A 22,297-nucleotide genomic window follows, 5' to 3' on the forward strand; every position below is an offset into this window, starting at 1 on the left:
TTTTACTTGAGAAATTTTCCAGTGTGTGGGAACTGAGAAGGTGTGCTCTCAGAAAGTTACAATTGTGAACTTCTATTATAAGGAATAAGAGGTAAAAATGCCCTACCTCATGCTCTGGTGCAGCACTGAGCAGGCCAGGATCCTCAGCCACCAAAGGTCTGTAAGACATCAGTGGGCATGATGAAACACATCAAAGTGTTTTTCAGTACAGCAGCAGAGTTGTAAGTTTGTGAGATAAAAACACACTGTGTAACAAAAAAGCCACGTACCTTGTCAGTCAGTTATTTCCCACTCCCAGCAGCCTGGCCACAACAGGATATGTGGCAGTCTATGGAAATTTGTCAGGAAGGCTGGGTGCTTCCTGAGAAAGCTGAGAAATGCTGCCTTGGAGGCTGTGCTTTAAACCAGGCTTTCATTAATCCCAATCCCACCCTCACCATGCTTTTTAGACCTTGTGTTTAGACTTTTCCTGTACATTAACAGTTGATTCTGTGACAGAGGCAAACACAAGTGTTCCCAAGAGACTTAAAGTCACAGATGAAACCTACTTCAGCACTAGTACTTGAAGTGGTATCTATTTATTCTTAAAGCTGATGTCTACCCAATTTGATCTCCCTTATGAGGAAAGGCTGAAGGAGCCGGGTCTCTTTAGCTTGGAGAAGAGGAGACTGAGGGGTGACCTTATTAATGTTTACAGATATATAAAGGGTGAGTGTCACAAGGATGGAGCCAGGCTCTTCTCGGTGACAATCAATGATAGGACAAGGGGTAATGGGTTCAAACTGGAACACAAAAGGTTCCACTTAAATTTGAGAAGAAACTTCTTCTCAGTGAGGGTGACAGAGCACTGGAACAGGATGCCCAGGGAGGTTGTGGAGTCTCCTACTCTGGAGACATTCAAAATCCGCCTGGACGCCTTCCTGTGTAACCTCATCTAAGTGTTCCTGCTCCAGCAGCGGGATTGGACTAGATGATCTTTTGAGGCCCCTTCCAATCCCTGACATTCTGTGATTCTGTGATTCTGTGATCAAAGTCATAATCTCATTTTGTCTCATTAGCTAGAATGATTTATACTTGGTCAAACTACTCTGATTTTGTAATGTCAGTAATCAGTAACCAGCAGCACACAACCTGTAGGACAACCACAGCAGCTGTCTAACTGTAGGCACCTTCTTTATCTTTCAGTTTTGCATGGTGAACCATCATCATTCAACAAAAGTCCCAAACAAAAGGGTTCTCTTAGTGAATGTTGCAGTGCCTAATTATTAGGATCTTTGCTCCTTTCTGGAATTAACAGCACCCCAGTTATGTAGTAGGTTAGTTAAACTTGGATACTTTGAAAGCAGATCCAGAAAGGCTGTTACACTGAGAAGAAACGCTGAAGACCAGCAGCTGGGGATGCTGAAGAGAATGATATTATGCCTCTGTGCTTCAGGGGCTGAGGCAATTTTCTCCACTTTTGGTTCAGACCTAGTTCTGCCTTACTGTTGAGCCTCTGAGTGATTGATATCAACTGGGAAGGGCTACGCTTTCTTCCAAATCATTCCAACACAGCAAGAAGAGGCCAATGATTACGCCTGTACTGCTTTCCATCCACTAATTCAGGGCTTAAACACCCCCTCAAGATGTGAGAAGTACAAATTAATTCCCCACTTCCAGTCTAACCTAGTATCAGCCTTTGCTAGGGCACCATTTAACCTGTAAATTTACAGTTACATGTACTCTTGAAGTTGCTTTCTTGCTTGTGAGCACTCTCCAGACATCTTCAGTGGGCACGAGGTTCAGCACTTCATCCTCAGGGTTCTGGCACGACCGCAGATGCTGGCCTGTTTTGGTGGGGAAGGGAAAGAGATGGGCTTAATTATTTTCTAATGAAGAACTAAGCCTGCGCCTTTTGCATCAGGGTGAATACTCTAAAATGCACAGCTGAAATAATTTGGCAAAACCACAAATTCTGCAGTAAGGATACTTGGGTTAATTTTCAACGATTTAGAATAAAGGTCAAAGTTTAAGCGGACAATATCAGTCATTTGTTCTGAAAGCCTTTTCAAAACTGTAAGTACCTAATTCTTTTGCCATGAAAATAATTTCCTTTGTCTCAGTCCAATATTAATGTAATTGCATTTGAGTAACAGTTTGAACTGTGCCTAGTAAAACAGGATTTCAAAATGCTTTTTGCATCAGGAAAAATAAAGTAGTCAAAAATTCTACCACTATAATTGCCCTGTGCTTGGTTACCTCATGTGATTTTTAATCCTGTTTGTAAACAAAACAAGTACTTATCAGTTTATCCATATGACTAAGCTGAGCTAAATGGAAGATGCATTTTACATTGAAAATTGGATGTCACCTTGGGACTTGCAGAATATTGCTTCCTAGACATTTAAATCCAGATATTTGTGTGCTTTTTTTTTCTCTTTTTTTATTGGTTAGCTAAGGTGAAATGTAGTTTAAAACTGAAAAATGTATTTATGGGTTTGTGCAGGAAAAATGGGTCCAGACTTGTGTCTCTTGATGCTAACCCACCTACCATCATCAGCCTCACTGGATATGCCTGTTTTGATCCACACAGGATCTATCTGCTTTGTTTTTAATCCAACCTCATTCAGCCCAAATTACCTCAGCTGTACTTCATGCATCTGCTTTGTAGCTGTAGCCTGTACTAAAACTGCCCACACCGTGTGCTTTAGTTCTTTGTGCACTGTGTAAAGTGATTGTCTTCTAGAAACCACTCTTCCGATCCCTTGTCTGTCTTTCTGGTTGCCTGTGGAAATGTAGTCCGGTAGTGGTGATGGCTGGAATTGGCAGCTGTGATGTTACTGCTAACTAACCTAGCCTGCTATAAATATGTTCCAAACTCAGTGCAGAAGGGAAAGGAGTAATATCCTGTAAAGAGGGATTCAAGTGACCTCGTCCCTGAAATTTCAGTGGACATTGGAGGCTTATGAGTAGGATTCAAGTGTAGGTGTTTGGTATGTTAGCCACAACCCAGGGGTAATTTTTTCCCATAAATACATAGTTTCACCTGGCCTGCATAAATTCCTCAAGTGGTTTGTTACAAAACGTAGTCACAAAGTGAATATCCTAGTAGCATAAGTTACTACTTCCTCTCCTCTTGCTGTTGGCTAAAAAGATACTGGTTGATGGTCACTGAAGGAGATAATTTCCTTATAGCTGTGCTGATTCTAAGAGGCCAGTTGTGTTTAGCGCTGGCTTGGGCAGCTTAGGTTAGGGCTTGAGACTGTAGTTCCACAAATATTTGAGGTGATGTAACACATTACTAGTGCTCAAATGGGCAGGTTTCACTCTCCATCCTTTCCTACTCTGCTTTCAACCCTACTTTCTCTTATCATGTTCTTGACTTTACTTTCCTGCTCTTTTGCTTACGTGGGTCTGGCACTTGTTGAACCATTCTGCGGGCCAGATCAGCTCACTACTTGGAAAGCAATCTTCTTGTTGCATTACATTTCTGCCTGCTTAATGAGTTTGCAGAAGAGCCTCGAGATTTCAAGTGTGGAAGAAAGGTGAAACAAGAAGAATGCACAATGGAGAGCAGGGAGATGGGAGAAGGGAGTAGGAACACTATTGGTTCATCTTCAGGCAAAGAAATGGTAGTCTGCATTTTAACCTGGATTTAAATGCACCTGAGCTGAGTGAGTTATGCATCTACATCTCTGATAATCTAGGCTGTTAGTCTGTGTTGGCTTCAGTACCAATTAACCAAGTGTGACCACAAAAATATTTTAAAGCTGGGGATAGGACCCTCAGGAACATAGCTGGAAATAATAATTCTGTTTATTTTGTTATTCAATTTATAACCTCAATAATCTTCTCAGTAACAAATGGATTGAAATGCGTTTTCTTCTATGATGATTTATGCTTTGAGGGAAGGTAAATAGAGGCAAACATTGCCATTTTGTCACTTGCAGTTTTATGAGGGACGGTGTGATGTTTCTGATGGCCTAAGAGAAACGCGGACAGAGGTTGGTGGCTGGTTTCTTTTAGCACCAGAAGAGAAAACCTGTAATTACCCAGATGATGTTCCCTGTGTATGTTAGTGAAATGCAGGGACTGGTATAGTGAGGGACAGAATCCCACTGCCAACTGCTAGGAGCAGAAGAGGACAGATATCAGGGACTGCAATATTTGTTCTCTTGCTCATCATTTGTCATCACAGGTGGGCTACAGTTTGAATAAAGAAGTATTAAGATAAAGCATAAATGATTCCCTGAGGTATAAACTTTTATGCCAAATTGCAAAGAAAGTACATAGCTGTATAAGCACAGTTTAGTGCTGTGATTCAACACAGTTTGTGTAAGCATCTTTAAGCAAATCAGAAATGCAAATTATTTATATGTAATAATTAATTGTCTGAGTTGCAGACTTCCTACACTTCATTGTAAAGTAAATATTTCCAGGAATGCTATAATAATATATACTTTTAGAGACTGAAAAAGAAGAGGTAGCTGTGGAAGGAGTTAATTACCATGAATTTGCTAGGAATCAAGTTAGTTAATAAACACATTTGAGAGGATTAACATAGTTGTAGAAATTAGTGTTTGAAGAGATTGCCTGGGGGAGTGTTGGGTTGAAGAATGTGAAAGGCAATTCAGTCCTATTGGGCTTGTCAAGCACAACTTGCTTCCAACCATGGCTCCGTGAAGTAGAAAACACAAAGAGCAGGTGCCACAAGATCACACTTGAAAAGTGTATCTGAGACAGAAAAGAGGAAATTCACCCATATTCATCCCGACTGTAAGGTAGGGCTCTGATTTGTCCGGGTTTTCTTCAGCTTACTCCAACAGACAGAGGGAACTGTATTGAGTAACTTGATTTAATGATGCATTTATGGCAATCCTTATAGAGAAATCTTTAAACTGGTGTTCTCCCTGTTTAAGTCCTCATGCTAACCCTCAGATGTGCAAGGGCTTTTACAAGTAAGTACATTCCAAGCCCCTAGAATATATTGCTCCTTCTTTGTACACATTTTTGGCAAATATGAAAGATGTGTAAGAAAGCAGGTGGCTTAGCGCTATCAGAAGCTCTAACCCTCGAGGTGGAGATGACTAAAAGCAGTCAGACAAATAAAGAGGGATGTTTTTTTCCCAGTCTTGGGAGGGGAAGCAGAACGAGGTCTGGTTTGTTTCCATTTAGAACTTAATTTGATTTGGTGAGTTTGGTTTTATTTTTTCTCCTTCTAATTTTAGTGCCAAGATATTAATCTCCAATACAGTTTCTATGAAAATTAGGAAGTTTACCTTGATGCCAGTGGAAGTGGGGAGGGCTCAATAGAACATGCAGAGGAGAACTAAATGTCCTTTTTATGTCTAGGAAGGACCGGCATAGTAAATAAAGGCCATGGAGACAGGTATACGTCAGTCGAACATATACATCTTGGTAGTCCTGTCTCCCACAGTGGTGACTACCAAGGGCTTGTGAGGAAGACCGAAAAGCTGTACAGATGAACTAGATTGGTCTCAGAATGTTTCTTTCCCTGTTCTTTGCTCACTGGTTGTATGCTGCTGACAGCATTCCGCATTTGATGAGAAATATCTAGCTGTTACATTGTTGACATTCACATGTCATATTTTCTTGATTAGAATGAAGTGTATAGGCTTGTAGTTTTTGTTGGAATCCAGTCTGTAATTGTTTAAGGAAGATGCTCAAATATCAAATAGCTTAGAAGGAATCTGATTGTTTTGCAAACATGGGGAAACAATGTTTCTTTTTTTTTTTTTTTGTCTTGTAAAAGGATCATTGGACAGACTCAGACATCGGGATCAATTTAAAAAAGGCAACATGAAGGACGCTGAGAAGCCACGTGCAGGGGACAAATTCTGCTGCCTTTCCAAGCTGAAGGTACATAAATATTTTAGCAATTTTGTATGAATACACAACTGTAATTGCTTGCATTTATAGTGGTTTGGTAGAAGTTACAGTCTAGACTAAATGAATGAATAAGCTCTCTTTCCTTACCCTTAATGCCTTAACTGAGGTCAAGCAAGTTTCTAAGCAATCATGTGTTGCTTTTCGTGTCCCTGTACTTTACACTCTGTGATGTGTTGGAAGTGTATGTTTGATTGCCCCTTTGAAGCTCCACCTCTGAATTTGTGTAATGTTTACCATTCCTTCTTAAACCTGTGAAATGAGCCTTACAGACTGTGATATAGCAGTAAAAATGAGCTGTTGATGTAAACTAGACTATTCAAGCTGTCAAGAAGCTCAATAAAAGGTTGTAAAATAGCTTGGGTTTAGTAGTAATTCAAAGCCCAAATACATTACTTATGACTTTTAGCATTTGCAGCAGATGTATTTTAAAATACTATTGATATTTCGTAAATATTTTTTATTAAGAATGCTTAAGTTAAAGGGATTTGAATACTACTGCATATATTCATCTTTATTTTTTTACTGTCAGCTAGATTCTTGTAAAAAGGACACACTATTTGCTCCTGTTTGAAATGACTTGTTCTGGGCTCATGAGCTCTACTGAGATGGGAGAGCACATACTCGATGAAGTAATTTGATCAAAGAAAACGATCTTAATTCTGCAAGTAGTTTGTCACTCAGAAGAGCAAAGGACACAAAGAACTTTGCGCACTGGGCTGGCTGCAGGCGTTATGCAGTCCTGCAGATGGCAATCTTGCAGCAGACACTCGGTGGGAGAGGATGTGCTGTGCCTGTCTTGGCCGGGGAAATGGGGCTTAAGGTTTCTGAAGATGGTCTTGATCAAAGGTGAAGAACTAAAAATATATATATATATATATATATATATATATTTTTTTTTTTTGGTTTAGTGAAGCCATAACTCTGTGGACAAGGATGGATGATGGGATTTACAGATACATAGGTGGAACAGAACTGTTCACTTGTTTCACCTGGAAGCTCATCTTTGATGGGGGAAATAAACACAGAATATTTCTAAAGATATAATTCTGAATTCTCTATGCATTCTCCTCTTCCCTTCCTAGGTATTTCTGCTGGCACTATCACTTGCGTATGTGGGTAAAACGATGTCTGGTGCTTACATGAACAGCATGTACACACAGATAGAGAAGCAATTTAATATTCCGGCTTCTTTAGTGGGCATCATTAATGGAAGCTTTGAAATTGGTAATTACTCATTTTAATATTTCTTATTATTTGAAAATATAATATGTTGGTTGAACATGTATTCATAACTTTCCTGTCCATAGCAATCTGTCAGTTACTGTATGGTGACGATATTAACCAACTTTATCCTGCAAATTCAACTGGTATTCACATATTTAGTGTCTTGGAAACTAACACGACAGCTTAAATTAAGAAGTTTAGCATTAAAAGCTGATTCAGCTGATTTCTGCATTATTGTAAGACATGACAAAGCAACTAACAAAATAGAACTAGTTTATGAGCTTTGTATTGAATCTTTCTGAACAAAACAGAAAGATGTTATACATTTTGTTTGAATTTAAGCTCAAATTTAGCATTTTACAGTTCATTTAATCAATAACCTCACAGTTGGTTGGAGCGGATAGTCTCCTTACGCAAACTCAGTAGTATCTAAAGATTTTGTATCTGTACAACTGTAAAGAAAGTTTTCAGTTCTGCTTTTATTGACCCTTACCTTGTCTATCAGTGACAAGCTTGTGTCATGTCATTCAAAAAAACCAAACAAACAAACAAACAAAAGGCTTGATAGCTACAGACACATCTAAATAAAGATCCTCAGAGAATGTGTTTCATATCCTTAAAGTCACAATATGGATCTTTATTATCCCTGGCTCAGCAGAGGAAATGGTATGCACAGGCTCATATACTGATGGGGAGGGGAGACAATGCTTCTTCTTCCCCTTTTCCTGGTCTCCCATATGTTGAAGAAGAAGAAATTACTGTCAACATTGTGCTGCTGCCTGCAAAGCAGCCTGATGGGGCAGCTCAAGTTATGATAGAGAAAGAATACGCAGAATATATTCTTGCTTTTGCTAAGGAGGAGACTTTAAGAAATAAGAAGTGGCCAAGATTAATGATGTGGTGTGTAAATGGCTTATTATTTTAAATAAATTATCCTCTCATATGCACTTTTCTGTAGCCACTTGTGGTATTCATATCTCCAAGGAGGTAAAATAACTGTGAATAATCATATTAATATTTTAAATTACTAAGAGTCAGTGTATGTGACAGATGTAAGGAACTTATTAAGACCATGTAATTGTACATCCTCAAGTGTCATTCAAACCACTGGTTCAATATAGCCTGTCTAGCAATCATACATAAAGAAGATGTTATCTTCTTTCAGAGCATGATGCTCATAACTCAGAGACACGGTTTTGTTCTTTTGACAAAATGATTACAAAACTAGTAGGCGTGTGATTACTAAATTATTATTTTTACGAGGCCTGATTCATAACATGAAGCTTGATTCTTTTCCTAGTTGCATAGCAATAAATGAAGAGTAGAGAAATTCAGCTGATGTGAAGTGTAAGTGGAGGAGAGGAGAATGAAGATTTTTAGCACATTTGTATTTTTAAATGATATTAGGTACAAAAATCTGTATTTTTTTATTCCTCTCAAACTATTACTGAAATTGATATTAATTTATTATTCCCTTATTCTCTGTATATCATCTTGTGTTTATTATTTTTGGTACAAAAACACTTGCACATATACTTCTGTATTTTCCCACACTTTGCAAAACAAAATATCGTAGGAGAATAACATCCTAAAACAGCAATTATTCTGCAGCACCTGGGCCTGGTCTCTATGTGAAATTGTGGGCATTTTTTTCTCTACATAGATGCACTCAAAAATCTCTTTCACCATGATCTCTTCTGCATTCTGTCTTCTATTTTCATATTCTTTCCATGTGATGTAACTCTTCCAGAAAAAGATCACAGATAGAAAGGAATTACTTCATCATCTAGGCAGTTCCCTGTCTAGTTACAGTTTTTACAAGACAAGAGAAGTACCAGATGTTGAGCTAACAAGATCTACTCAAATTTGCATTGCACTTTACATCTTTTGAAGGATGCTTTGGTTTGTAAATATGAACCCGGTTCTTTTTGCAGGCAACTTACTGCTGATAGCATTTGTGAGTTACTTCGGAGCTAAGCTTCACAGACCCAGAATAATTGCTTTGGGCTGCACAATTATGTCACTTGGATGTCTTTTGATATCACTTCCTCATTTCCTGTTTGGAAGGTGAGTATTTTGCTTACCTCACAGCAGCTTCTGTGATCCTTACCTTGCCTTAATCCATAACTTTTCCCATTGAAATAATATTGCTTATTGAGAGAGACATTGCTGAGCATGGGTATGATAATTGTAGAGTAGCCTGTTTTGTTTTGTTTTTTTCTGTTCCTGAGATTGCTTCAAAAGTCAGCCATCACTTCCTGAGGGAAAGTCACCCCTCTGCTGGGCACCTTCCCTTCCCTTCCCTTCCCTTCCCTTCCCTTCCCTTCCCTTCCCTTCCCTTCCCTTCCCTTCCCTTCCCTTCCCTTCCCTTCCCTTCCCTTCCCTTCCCTTCCCTTCCCTTCCCTTCCCTTCCCTTCCCTTCCCTTCCCTTCCCTTCCCTTCCCTTCCCTTCCCTTCCCTTCCCTTCCCTTCCCTTCCCTTCCCTTCCCTTCCCTTCCCTTCCCTTCCCTTCCCTTCCCTTCCCTTCCCTTCCCCCTCTCCCCTTCCCCTTTCCATTTTTGCTTGTCTTAACAAAATACTAATTTAGGCTTGCCTATATTTCAATCAGTGGGATATCTTTCGAGAAAATAAAATCCTCTCATCTTGTCATGCCCAACGTGATATGACTCTGCCAGCCTTGGTGGCACTCTCTGCTCAGGGTGTAAAGGGGGTTAGAATGTAAGAAGAGTAGGAGAGAAGGTGATACAGGGTATTTCATCGGGGTGTTTCATCAACTTCTCCTGAAGCATCTGTTACAAGATTATATTAGGGGCTAGATAACAGTCTGAGTAAAACACTGGGTTGATTCCGTGTTACAGTTCCTTTGTTCCTAGCCTGATCTTACTGAGGCTCAGTTAACTTGTGATGTGGGTTTCCTTCTTCCTATAGCTACACACCCTTCTTATCGGTAGGTCTTTACTGAAGTACAGATTTATTGGATATTTCTAATGTATATTTCTTCTTAACCTGTACATGCTTTTTTTTGATTCAAACAGGTATCATATTGAAAGCAGTATTTCATCACAGGATAATTTTTCAGTCATGCCTCTGTGCTTTGTTAATCAAACCTTATTGTCTTTACCTACAGAGGAACCATCAACAGGTATGACTCTTCCTATGTCTACTAATACTTTTTCCTCAGCTTTTATAGTTTTTAAGTAAATACGATTTTATTCTCATTAGCAATTACTTCAGGGTCCTGCTTTAGATCAGTACTTCTTGCAAGCTTAAAAACTAGTGGTCATAAAATTTCCTGTCCTTCTTTTTTCTTTAGTCTGTGTCTCCAGAGCTGTAGCTATTTTTCACGAAGTTTTCATGGTATCTGAACAGCTCAGTGAAGATCCCTGTCAGTCCGCTCTGGTGAAATGTAACACCATGTTATTCTCAGAGAAGTTTCTGGTTTTGACTTGAAATTCTATGATACTGTAAGGAGGTGGGAAATATATTTGGACAATGGGTAAAAGGCATCAGGATGCTATTTTGTGCTACCACACAAGAAATAAAAGAATGAGAAGTACAAATAGACCAAAAAAGTGGATCCCACTTCTTTTTAGAGAAAAGAGAAAATAGTTTAAACTAGGCTGAAACTTAGCTGGGAGACTGAAAAATGTATGTGCACTAGCGATCTGCATATAAAGTAAGTACTATGAAGTCAGAGGACTCAGAAGCAACTATGCACAGGTCCTCAAGCCTATGACTATATCTGGATAAGGTGATTGTTCCCCTATTAGTTTATGGACAAGCAAAACTGTAACATTCGTATTTATGAGCCCCTCTCTTGTGTGATACAAAAACTGGTTTGAATTTGACCACATCTGCATGTGGATTGCTTCACTCATGTTTACTGACAACAATCTGACCTTGACAGAGGAGATCCTGGCTTGATCTCTGAACAGTAATGCTTTCATTTGGAAAGCCATCAGTTGCTGCTAACAAAGCCAGCATTTATTTGTTAATAAATCAGCACTGATAAGTCTCAGCATGACAAAGTGGGTCACAGACAACAGTTCAATCTGAAGCAGACTGCATGGGATGAAGAAATCCAAGGTCAGGGAGAGGAAGAAAGTACTAAAGGTCATAATAGTTTCTGATATAACTGTCTTGATGTGGGACAAACAGGATTGTGCTCCAGCACAGCATTCTTCTGCTAGTTATGCAGGAGGGCAGCATAACTGTGACTAAATGAGAGCTAGATCCCCAGATAGATTCAGCAGGCTGGCCAGATACATTATTGTGGATCTTGATTTTGCTTGATAATTATATAAAGGTCACGGATAGTCAGACACTTCTGCAGAGCAGTACCCAGATGGGCAGATTGCTGGCTATGTTCCAGTGGGTGGCTGCTCAGGGGAACACTTATCTTCTGAGCTGCAGAGTATGATGGAGGTAGAAAACCTTTCTGTTACATTTGGTGACAGGTGCCTATTACGGTAGAATTTGTATATTATTTGCTAAATCAGAATCTGCCTTGTCCTCAAGATGTCCCAAACCAGAAATTCAATACCTGAACAAGTAGCATCAGGACAGATGGAAGTTCTGGATAGGGAGGTCATTGATATGCAAGGCAAAAATCTGTACTGCTAGAGAACAGAACTTTGAGGTAAGGGTCTACGCTGAGGTTTCCAGTTGGTGAGGACTGTTGTACAGAGTGTTGTTTGAAGATACTGGCAAACAGCCAATGATTTAGACACAGACAAATTTGCTCTCCATGTGCTTTTCTGCAAACTTTTGAACATTAGTAAACCAGAAACTAGCAGTATGAATCAAAGCAAAAAAACCTGGAAAGCTCAGAAATCTCATTCCATGCAAAGGTAGAATGCCACCACATCTTCTGTATTGACATGGCTTTCTTGTAAGCAAATGATGACACCTCACTGTGAAATCGGGAACTCTTCTGGTTTATTTCAGACAATATTCTTTTAATCAAATGACAATGTATGGGCTTTATGCAACAATTACCTGAATTGTTGCAAGAGACTCCTGAATTTCAAAGATGCTCATACTGTTTTTGCCAGCCCACTCTTCCAGACTGTCCAGGTCTCTCTGTAAGATGGCTCTTGCTCCTGAAGTGTCCACCTTACCACCCCGTTTGGTGTCATCAGCAAACTTTTTGACAGTGCTTTAAATCCCATCATCCAGATCATTTATGATGGTGTTGAATAGCATGGGGACCAATATCAGTCCCAGAGGGACCTCACCTGTGACAAGCTGCCAACCCAAGTAAAAGCCATTGATCACCATGCCTGTGAGCCAATTTCCCACCCATCTTTCAGACTGTCCATTCAGTCCATATCTCACCAGTTTGTCTAGAAGAAGGCTATGAGAAACAGTGGCAAATGCTTTGCTGAGGTGCAGGTAAAAAACACTTACTTCCCTTGCCATATTGACAGAAAGTATTACTTTGTTGTATAACGGAAGGTGATCAGGTTAGTCAGGCATGATTTTTCATCCCTTCATCACTTATGTTCAGGGGTTGTCTTCTCTTCACTGACATGAAAATGGCAGTTTTTATGAGGGAAATGGGTAAAGGGAAGGGCCTAAGTCATAGTTGGACTGCCAGGTGGTTGGACAATGTAAAGGGAAGGAATTTAAACTACTCCAGCAAGTACAACAGCTTCTTTCAGTTCTGAAGTCTTTCAAATATCACAACTACTTATTTCCCTGTTTTACAGGACAGACCTACCAACTGAAGTCAAGTCTTTGTCTCTAGAATTCAATTAAGAGTTGGAATTAAAACATTAATTCTGGCTTCTTATTTTATTTACAGAATGTGAAAAAGAGCCTGGATCCTTGCTATGGATATTTGTGATGGTTGGAAACATAGTACGAGGAATGGGTGAAACTCCCATCATGCCTTTAGGCATTTCATATTTGGAGGATTTTGCCAAAGCAGAGAATTCACCTTTCTACCTGGGTAAATCTACGCTATTGTGATAACTCCCATCCCCAAACACACACACATATAAATGAAAGCAAAAGAGGGTTATCATCACTCACTTCAGTCTAATAAAGGAAAAGGCAGACATTATTGCCTCATCAAAATAATAATGTTGTAATGTAACTAGAGATTAACTTGTTGAAATGAGGCCATTTTTAGGTGTAAATGCCTATTCAGCAGAGCTGTCTTAAACATATATAATAACTCCAGGGAAATTCTGATGTCCAGGTTCTAATTTAGTACGGTTTGTCCTTTTCATACTTCAGGATGTCTACATGCAACAACCATAGCTGGTCCCTTCCTTGGTTTATTGTTGGCATCATTCTGTGCACAACTGTTTGTTGATCTGGGATCAGTAGATGCAGGTAATGGATGAATATATAAAATCTTACATCTAAATCAGTAGGCTTGATGGTGTATTGATCAGCACTAAAAGATGTTTTCTTGCTAATATGAGGTGTCTTAAGTTTGTCTGAGTCTTTTGGTGTTTCTTTTAGAATGAAAAATCTGTGTATAATATTAAATTCAGTAAAAGGCCTGAATTCACACATACAGAAATGAATCTGCATATAAATTATTTGATGAACAATTGTGTCATTCGCCTTAACACAGGAAAGGACTAGAATTAATTTAATGCAAAACACTGAAATTAACCAGAAAATTAGCAACACTGGAAAAGAAGACTGAAGACTATTCTCTTCCATCAGTCTCATTTTAAGAATCTTTAAAATGCTTTTAATATATCACCTGTAAGGGATGACTATGAAAACACACAGTGACAGCAAAGAATGCTTCTGAACTAATATAAAATTTTCTCTTTTTTTTTTTTTTTTTCTTAATAGAGGACATTACCATAACAGCTACTGATGCCCGTTGGGTTGGAGCCTGGTGGCTGGGTATTTTGATTTGTGCATCACTGAACCTTCTTGCAGCAATACCTTTTTGGTTTTTGCCCAAGTCACTTGTGAAAGAAGGAGAAACCAAGGAACCTGAGGAGACCAGTAAAAATAGTCTAGTAACATTGCAAGAAAATGATACAGATGAAAGCAAACAGACCATGTATGAAATTGCTAAAGGCAAGTTACATTGTATATTATTTCCTTAATTTAGTCCTTAAGATGTGAACTATGTCTGTATATTTTTTTAAGTAAAGGTGTGTCCAAGGTATGAAATGCATGTTCTGTTTTTCATCTCTCTGTAGTTCAAAGGATTTGCACAGGGGTCTAGAATGGCTCCTTGCAGAGGAAGAAAGCTAATTCCATAGATCCAGGGTATGAATTCACTCCTTTCCCCTTCACGCATTTCAGGTGTATGTAGGTCTCGATCTTTTCTTCCTGGTAGAGGGTTAATGTACTGAAATCTGGTTAAGAATTTCAACACTTCAGTGAGATGTGGACATATTGCAGATACTAGCTGCTTCTACCCCACATTGACCGTGCAAAAAAGCAGAAAACCAGCACAAATCTTGTGCATTCCTTGACTCAAACTTAAAGCCACAAAAGGGAATTGACAGGTGCTTAAGTCTCTCATAAATGTTTAATGGCTGTTGAATAAAGATCTATTTGACCTAAATTTATTTGTGTTACTGCTGGCAACATTCACATCTGTGGTCTTTCATATCTCTACATCTGTAGGAAGCTATTTTTTTCCTTCAGTTTTTTGTACTAGTTGGGAATGTAAATGGATAAAATATGTCAAAGGCTATGTTCTTCGGAGCAGTCTCATGATTCTGTATAGCCAGCTCAGGACAACTTGACAGGATCTTTGTCTTCAGAAAGTAACACCTCTCCGTGGTGTTTCAAGCTGAGTCCTGCAAATTCACCATGCTCAGAGTGATATTGCAACTTCATTGTGATAAACATGGCATCTTTCTCTGCTGCCATGTAGCCTTAACTGTATCCATGAATAAAGGCTTGTTCTGGTGAGAAAAGTTTCTTAGCTCAGACTGTGGGTCCTAGTACCCCAGAATCCCTTCAGAGCTCATGTTTTCAACATCTGACCCAGTTAATGACCATTTCTGTTTTTCTCTTACCCTCTCAGCCACATTGAGCATAGAGTGATTAATTTCGTGAAGCATCACACTAACACATCACATTATTTCATTCCAGATTTCATCCCCTTCCTCAAGGCTCTGTTTCGCAACCCAGTTTATATGTTATTTATATGCATAACTGTGTTACAGTTCAATGCTTTCAATGGGATGATATCCTTCATGCCCAAATACTTGGAACAACAGTTTGGAAAATCTGCATCAGATGCCATCTTTTTAATTGGTACGTTTGCATTTTGCTCTGTTCTGTTATACCAAATAAAGATGTCTCTAAGCAAATTCTCCCTATTTTTATATATATATATATTCCTGTGCACATGTATACATATACATATATATACTAAAATCAAATGCTTCTATAAATGAGAGATTCCACACTCCAAAGCATTTCTAAATGAAAATGCATTTTCTGCTAAGCATCTCCTATTTTTCTGTGCAGAATTTTATAATCTACTTCCCATCTTTTCAACTGGCCCAGAAAGTTCAGCTGATATGAAACTTGTACCACTGATCTCAAAGAGGTTATGCTAATTTACATATGCAGAACTTCATTGAAGGAAAGCACTGACCAAATAGCTGTCTTTTTTTTTTTTTAATCTCTTCTTTATTAGCTTGTCCTTTTTTTTTTTTTTTTTTATGAGTGAGAACAAGGTGTTCATGCACTAGGAAATGATAATGGCAAGTAGTTGTAGCACAGAGCAAATATCCTGAAACTGTAGGAGTCTTTCTATGGTTCCACTTTATCATGTCTTATATTCTCATTGTTCCTTTGTTGAACTCTAGCAACTTAATTAGACTAGAATTTATTTAATCATTACAGAAGAATCATCTTACTTCTTTTCCTTAACTGTATTGAAACCTGGCTTTTCCCTTCCCTTCCCTTCCCTTCCCTTCCCTTCCCTTCCCTTCCCTTCCCTTCCCTTCCCTTCCCTTCCCTTCCCTTCCCTTCCCTTCCCTTCCCTTCCCTTCCCTTCCCTTCCCTTCCCTTCCCTTCCCTTCCCTTCCCTTCCCTTCCCTTCCCTTCCCTTCCCTTCCCTTCCCTTCCCTTCCCTTCCCTTCCCTTCCCTTCCCTTCCCTTCCCTTCCCTTCCCTTCCCTTCCCTTCCCTTCCCTTCCCTTCCCTTCCCTTCCCTTCCCTTCCCTTCCCTTCCCTTCCCTTCCCTTCCCTTCCCTTCCCTTCCCTTCCCTTCCCTTCCCTTCCCTTCCCTTCCCTTCCCTTCCCTCCCCTCCCCTCCCCTCCCCTCCCCTCCCCTCCCCTCCCCTCCCCTCCCCTCCCCTCCCCTCCCCTCCCCTCCCCTCCCCTCCCCTCCCCTCCCCTCCCCTCCCCTCCCCTCCCCTCCCCTCCCCTCCCCTCCCCTCCCCTCCCCTCCCCTCCCCTTCCCTTCCCTTCCCTTCCCTTCCCTTCCCTTCCCTTCCCTTCCCTTCGCTTCCCTTCCCTTCCCTTCCCTTCCCTTCCCTTCCCTTCCCTTCCCTTCCCTTCCCTTCCCTTCCCTTCCCTTCCCTTCCCTTCCCTTCCCTCCCCTTCCCTCCCCTCCCCTCCCCTCCCCTCCCCTCCCCTCCCCTCCCCTCCCCTCCCCTCCCTTCCCCTCCCCTCCCCTCCCCTCCCCTCCCCTCCCCTCCCCTCCTTCCCCGCCCCCCGCTGACTTTGGCAGAGGTTTTCGATGTGCAAGAGAACTAGTAAAGACCCATTTCTGAATGTGGTTATATTATTCAGTCACAGGCACTATGTGAGTCTTTGCCAAACACAGCCTTCCCTTATGAGTAGCTTTGTTTATCTCCTTTATTTTAACATGAATGTTTCACTTCTTTAAATAGGTGTTTACAACTTACCGGTTATATGCATTGGGTATTTTTTTGGAGGCTTACTAATGAAGAAATTCAAGATGAATATCTATCAGGCTGCGAACATAGCATTATGGGCATCTTTGCTGGATTATCTTCTCTACTTTGCTGCCTATTGGACTGTCTGTGATACTTCACCAGTTGCTGGCCTAACAGTTTCCTACAAAGGGTACGTTCTTTAAGACACAAGAGGACTTCACTCTTAAGACTCTGAAATTATTTTTTTTGTCAAGGATCAGACAGAGATTTAATAGCTTTGCAATATTTTAGTTTCATGATCTAAATTCCCAATGCTTTTTACTTGCATGAGACAGTAGGTCTATCTTCTGCTATCCCAAGCTAGCAATATAACCAAGATAGCCACTCCCTCACCCTGAATAAGGGAGAAAATCAAAAGGGAAGGGAGAAACTTAGATTGAGATAAACACAGTTTAATAAAATAACAAAATACTAATATACTAGTAGTAAATATAGATACAAAATACAAATAGAATATAAAATAAAAGATACTGCAATTCCTCACAAACTCCATTGGCACTCAGCAGCCAGTCCCAGGCAGCAGCACCTGGTTCTGAACAGCTGATCCCAGAGAAAAAAAAAGAGATAAAAAGGCAGAAAGGCCCAGAGGCCTCTGCAAATAGCAGGATGGCAAAAGGCCAAACCAAAGACATCCCCAGAGAGAACTCCCCACAAGGGGTCTACATCCCAGCTTTGACCAAATGAGAAAAAAAGTTAGCCAGACGATCCCAACAGCTTAAATATGCAGTGTGACGCTAATGGAATGGAATACTCCCATTGACCACTCTGGCTGTCAGTGAAGCTCTGCCCCATCCATGCCCCCATTCCCTGCTGCCTCACACCTGTGGGCAGAGCACTCCCAACCATTCTTGGCTCTCAGACCAGAACAATTAAAAACATTAACTCTGCCCAGGAGTGTTATCTCTTGTTCTCAAACTAAGTCCAAACAATGACCATGCTAGCTAAAAAAAAGAAAGTTTTCTAACTGCATGAAGGAAAATTAACTAGATTTCAGTCACACCAGCAACTGTTTTAAACAATAAAGTGTATAAAAAAAATTAACATCAAGACTCAGGCAATTGCACGTCCATATTAATTCTTTTACTCATCTAATCATATATTCAAGTCATGTAACTGAGGGTAAAAATAAAAAGTTGTTGATCAAGTTAGGCATACATGAATGCAAAATCAGAATTACAGAGGGACAAACTTCTTTATATCACACAGGTTTACTGGAATTTGATTGCCATCAAGTTATCAAAGGGTATTTCATCTGCAGTTTCATGATTTGAAGGTTGCCATTAAGCATTGGGAGGGATTGTGTGTTTATAAAATGCACATGTAGGTATAGATGTAATGCTTATAGACAATCAAGAACATACATGCCATAGATGTGAAAAATGCTGTAGGGTATGCATACCTATCTATGAATTGATAATATAAATATAATATGATTAACATAACATATAACATAACATAACATAACATAACATAACATAACATAACATAACATAACATAACATAACATAACATAACATAACATAACATAACATAACGTAATATATTACAATATAATATCTGGTAGAAAGATAGAAATTAATGACTCCAGGATAGGAGCATGTAGGATTAAGTCCTGGATCAACACTTGAGCTAGAGTAGAATCGTAAGCATTGCAAAGAGTTACTGTAGGTATTTCATTACTGAACTATTTATTCATCTTCTAAATCTATTTCAGAATAGAGCAAGTTTCATATGAACAAAGTGCTCTACTTGCTGGCTGCAACCTGGATTGTGATTGTCCATTGAAAATATGGGACCCTGTTTGTGGCAACAATGGAATCACTTATGTATCACCTTGTCTTGCCGGGTGTAAAGCCTCAAGAGGAACTGGAAAAAGTATGGTAATGCATACATTTTACTGTGCCATAACTGTGAAATATGGTAGGTGAGAAATATCCATATCGATATAGGGTGGGAAACATCCATACGTATAAGGTGATAAATAGAGTTGGACAAATTCATTGAATGACAACATAAATTCCAAACTAAATATGAAAATTAGTTTAAGTTTAAATTAAACAGTATAATGAAGAAGCCTCCTTTTCTTCTAATAATTAAAGGAATCTTAAAAGCTCAAAATGGAGTGAGAAATTCTTCTCAAGGTGTTGCCACTTGGTAACCTGAGTACACAAGAACATTTCAGCCAAAATGAAATTCTATAGCATGGACTTAATGATCTCTTTTGACGTATAGATTTAAACAAGTAACCAGGTATTGTAGATCCCTCCTGCTAACTCCATGTGTCTCATACAGGCAATGGTTGGACCTGTGCCTGGCAGACTGGGAGAGGGTCTGCAGTGCAGTGCTGCACGTGTGTAACATGCTCAAGTGCAGGAGAGAGTGAGCTAGGTGTCAACTGTGCGAGTTTCACACTCGGTCTGTGAGTTTTGACAAGTCTGTGTGATTAAAATACTCTTTTGACAGGTATTTGAAAACTGCACCTGTGTTGCAGCCTCAGGGTTTTCATCTCAAAATGTCTCTGCAGTTCTGGGCCGGTGTGATGGAGGAGAACACTGTGACAAGATGCTTCATTATTTTTTAGTATTGTCATTAGTCTGCAGCTTCATTTTTTCCTTAGCAGCCATGCCTGGGTACATGGTCTTAATAAGGTACAGTAAAATACTCTTAAGAAATCTACTGAACTTTTTATTCTGAAGTCAAACACCCACAGGAATTAAAAGTGTGTTAGTTTGTGTATTGAGGGAGGAAGAATAGAAAGATCTTATGTTATTTCTGTGTTGTGTTAAGGTTTAGTGTTGTGCCAGCTTCACAACCTGTTGTTACTTCTGGCTATCAGCTGTACTCTGAATTAGTGTAGGACTGCTGAGTCAGTGCACTGAGATATTGAGATGTCTGTGATACCGTGTGTTTACTGATCCCATCAACATGATGTTGATTAAGACACAACTGTCTTGCACTTTTTGCTTGCCCCAGTCCAAGTGAAACATACTGGGACAATAGCTTTTTCTTTTGTGATTTGGCAGTCTTAGTTAAGGAACTCCAGTAAACTTCACCTAATGAGGATAATCAACTCTTTCAACCAGCGCTCTAATTAGAATGGTTTGGGCCTATTGTGATTAAGAGTTTGAAAAAAAAAAAAAGGTAAACATTTTGTATTAATGTCACCTCGACTAATTTATGTACAATGTAATTATCATATAGGTCTCTAAAGCCTGAAGAAAAGTCATTTGGAGTGGGTATCCATGGACTAGCTTCAAGAGTATTTGGTAAGAAAAGCTCTAACACACTTCAGAAGCACAGTTAGGTCTGATCTAGGGTTAGATAAGGATCACATCAGGGCTGTGGGTGTGGCATAGGAGTGCAATTCCACAGAGTGCCTTTGATCAGGAAGAATTTGGTGGTTTTTTACAGATCTAGGCAGCATGACAAATTAGAATGGCTTTCAGTTTGCATTTTTTTATACTAGGTAATAGGGTAACTATATCTGCTGTTTGAACGGCATTTTGCATTCCTTCACTCTTGTTATATGTTTATTGAACACAACACTCACTCTCACTGATGAAACATTGGATTTTGAATAGGAATCACAGTCCATATTGTAGCATGTATATATCACTAAACAGGCAACAGGAAAGAAAATCTTTGTTGAGGGTAAGTGGATAAGGAAGAAAAGACAACATAAGACATACAGAGAACCTGGTTCATGCTGCAAGAGGACAGGACAGATGGAGTAGGTGAGAAACAGCATAGGTTCTATTAGTGTATCTGCTAATTAGAAAAAGTACGCTATTCACAAAAATGTTGCTAATATCCTTTGTAGCTGGAATTCCATCTCCCATTTATTTTGGAGCTTTGATAGATACCACTTGCTTGAAGTGGGGTACCATGACTTGTGGTGGAGAAGGAGCATGTAGGATGTATGACATTGTCACATACAGGTATATTTTCTACTTTATTTTCATTTCTCCTTCCTACTGTTTTATTACAAGCATAGAGGTATAATTGTATGCTCTTTATCTTTTCCTAGTAGACAAACTGCTCCTGAGTTAGAGATTTGACACGACACTTTGGCATTGGCCTTATTTGTCAAGTGCAATGTTTGCCACAGATGTTGGAACATCCTTTAAACAGAAATGTTTGGTGTCATAATTACATTCACTAGTGGCCTTTCATGAGAACAGACCTTAAAACACTGAATTCTGATTAAAAAAAAAATTAAAGCAGTAAGCCCTTGTCAGAAAAATGTCAGATGTTTAATGGCTGACTATGCAATATATTTGAGCAGAAAATGGTTGAAATAGTACTTGAATTCAAATATAGGAGAAATTTATAGAGAAGATATGGTTACCTAAGTTGGGAATTGGCCTGGCATACTGTGCTTCATGCTTTTGTAGTCCTTCAAGGAGCACTGTGGTAATTTTCAACAAAAATCTTGTTGAACCAATGGTCTTAGGCTGATATCTTTTAATACTATGTTGAGGATGGTTTGGAAGAAGAATCCTAGCTAGTGAATGCCCAGAAGTTTTACTCAGGTGGTCTGAGCTGCCCTTTTCAGGGCTGTCTCCTCCCCCTAAGGAGAAAGCCACAAGGGTATCAGTTGGCTACCTTCACTGGCTAAATTAGTTGCCTGAACCTGAGTGATGTAAATAGCCATTTCACTGAACCTGACATATTCTCCATTCTCATATTAATTCCTCTTTTATGAGATCCAAAAGGATCAGGGCACAACCTTTAGAGCAGCTAGGCAACTGTCACGAAACAATGTATGCTGAATAGTTTTGATATTTTTAAATTAATTATAAATTTAATGACACTCATCCTTTATTTCAGGTGGCTCTATCTTGGCCTGCCAGCAGTATTACGTGGAGTGTCCTATATCCCAAGTGCACTAGTTCTCCTAATTTTAAAGAAGAAACTTAAATCTGAAAAACAAGTCTTATTGAATGCACCAGTAGAAATGCAGAATAAAGTACAAGAAGCATTGAAATAGCATTTCAAAGCAGGACATGTTGTGAAAAATCCTTGCAGTATAAATTTTGGATATATCCTTGTGAAAGATTTCATACTTTAAGTAGTGAACACTTAGACAGAGATTAATAGAATTACATCTAGTTGTACCCTAATTATATTATATAAGTATCAGTTCATAAACAGAGGTTATAGGAAAAATATATTTGGTGCAAAAGAACAAGGAGTAGACATATGAAAACTTATGACATGATGGGTTTCAGTTGTCTGAGCAAAGGACTATGAAGAAGAAACATATGTTTTCAGTCC

The 22,297-nt window shown here is 39.3% G+C and overlaps 1 protein-coding gene across 1 annotated transcript in view; it reads left to right on the forward strand.

The window, feature by feature from the left end:
* Window positions 1-5,799: 5,799 nt before the first annotated feature.
* LOC309452098 (uncharacterized protein) overlaps window positions 5,800-22,297 on the forward strand; it is a gene marked incomplete at both ends in the record, with an annotated part of 50,841 nt that continues 34,343 nt past the window's right edge. Inside the window, 14 exons of the mRNA XM_082075950.1 lie at window positions 5,800-5,859; window positions 6,972-7,113; window positions 9,048-9,180; window positions 10,149-10,255; window positions 12,920-13,066; window positions 13,357-13,455; window positions 13,933-14,178; window positions 15,199-15,363; window positions 16,955-17,150; window positions 18,735-18,900; window positions 19,484-19,668; window positions 20,222-20,286; window positions 20,841-20,958; window positions 21,851-21,989. Of these exons, the coding sequence (XP_081932076.1) occupies window positions 5,800-5,859; window positions 6,972-7,113; window positions 9,048-9,180; window positions 10,149-10,255; window positions 12,920-13,066; window positions 13,357-13,455; window positions 13,933-14,178; window positions 15,199-15,363; window positions 16,955-17,150; window positions 18,735-18,900; window positions 19,484-19,668; window positions 20,222-20,286; window positions 20,841-20,958; window positions 21,851-21,989 (1,968 nt within the window). The remainder of the gene's footprint in view (window positions 5,860-6,971; window positions 7,114-9,047; window positions 9,181-10,148; window positions 10,256-12,919; window positions 13,067-13,356; window positions 13,456-13,932; window positions 14,179-15,198; window positions 15,364-16,954; window positions 17,151-18,734; window positions 18,901-19,483; window positions 19,669-20,221; window positions 20,287-20,840; window positions 20,959-21,850; window positions 21,990-22,297) is intronic.

The sequence above is a fragment of the Streptopelia decaocto genome (genome assembly GCF_964273445.1).
Source record: "Streptopelia decaocto genome assembly, chromosome: 1".
Lineage (NCBI taxonomy): Eukaryota > Metazoa > Chordata > Aves > Columbiformes > Columbidae > Streptopelia > Streptopelia decaocto.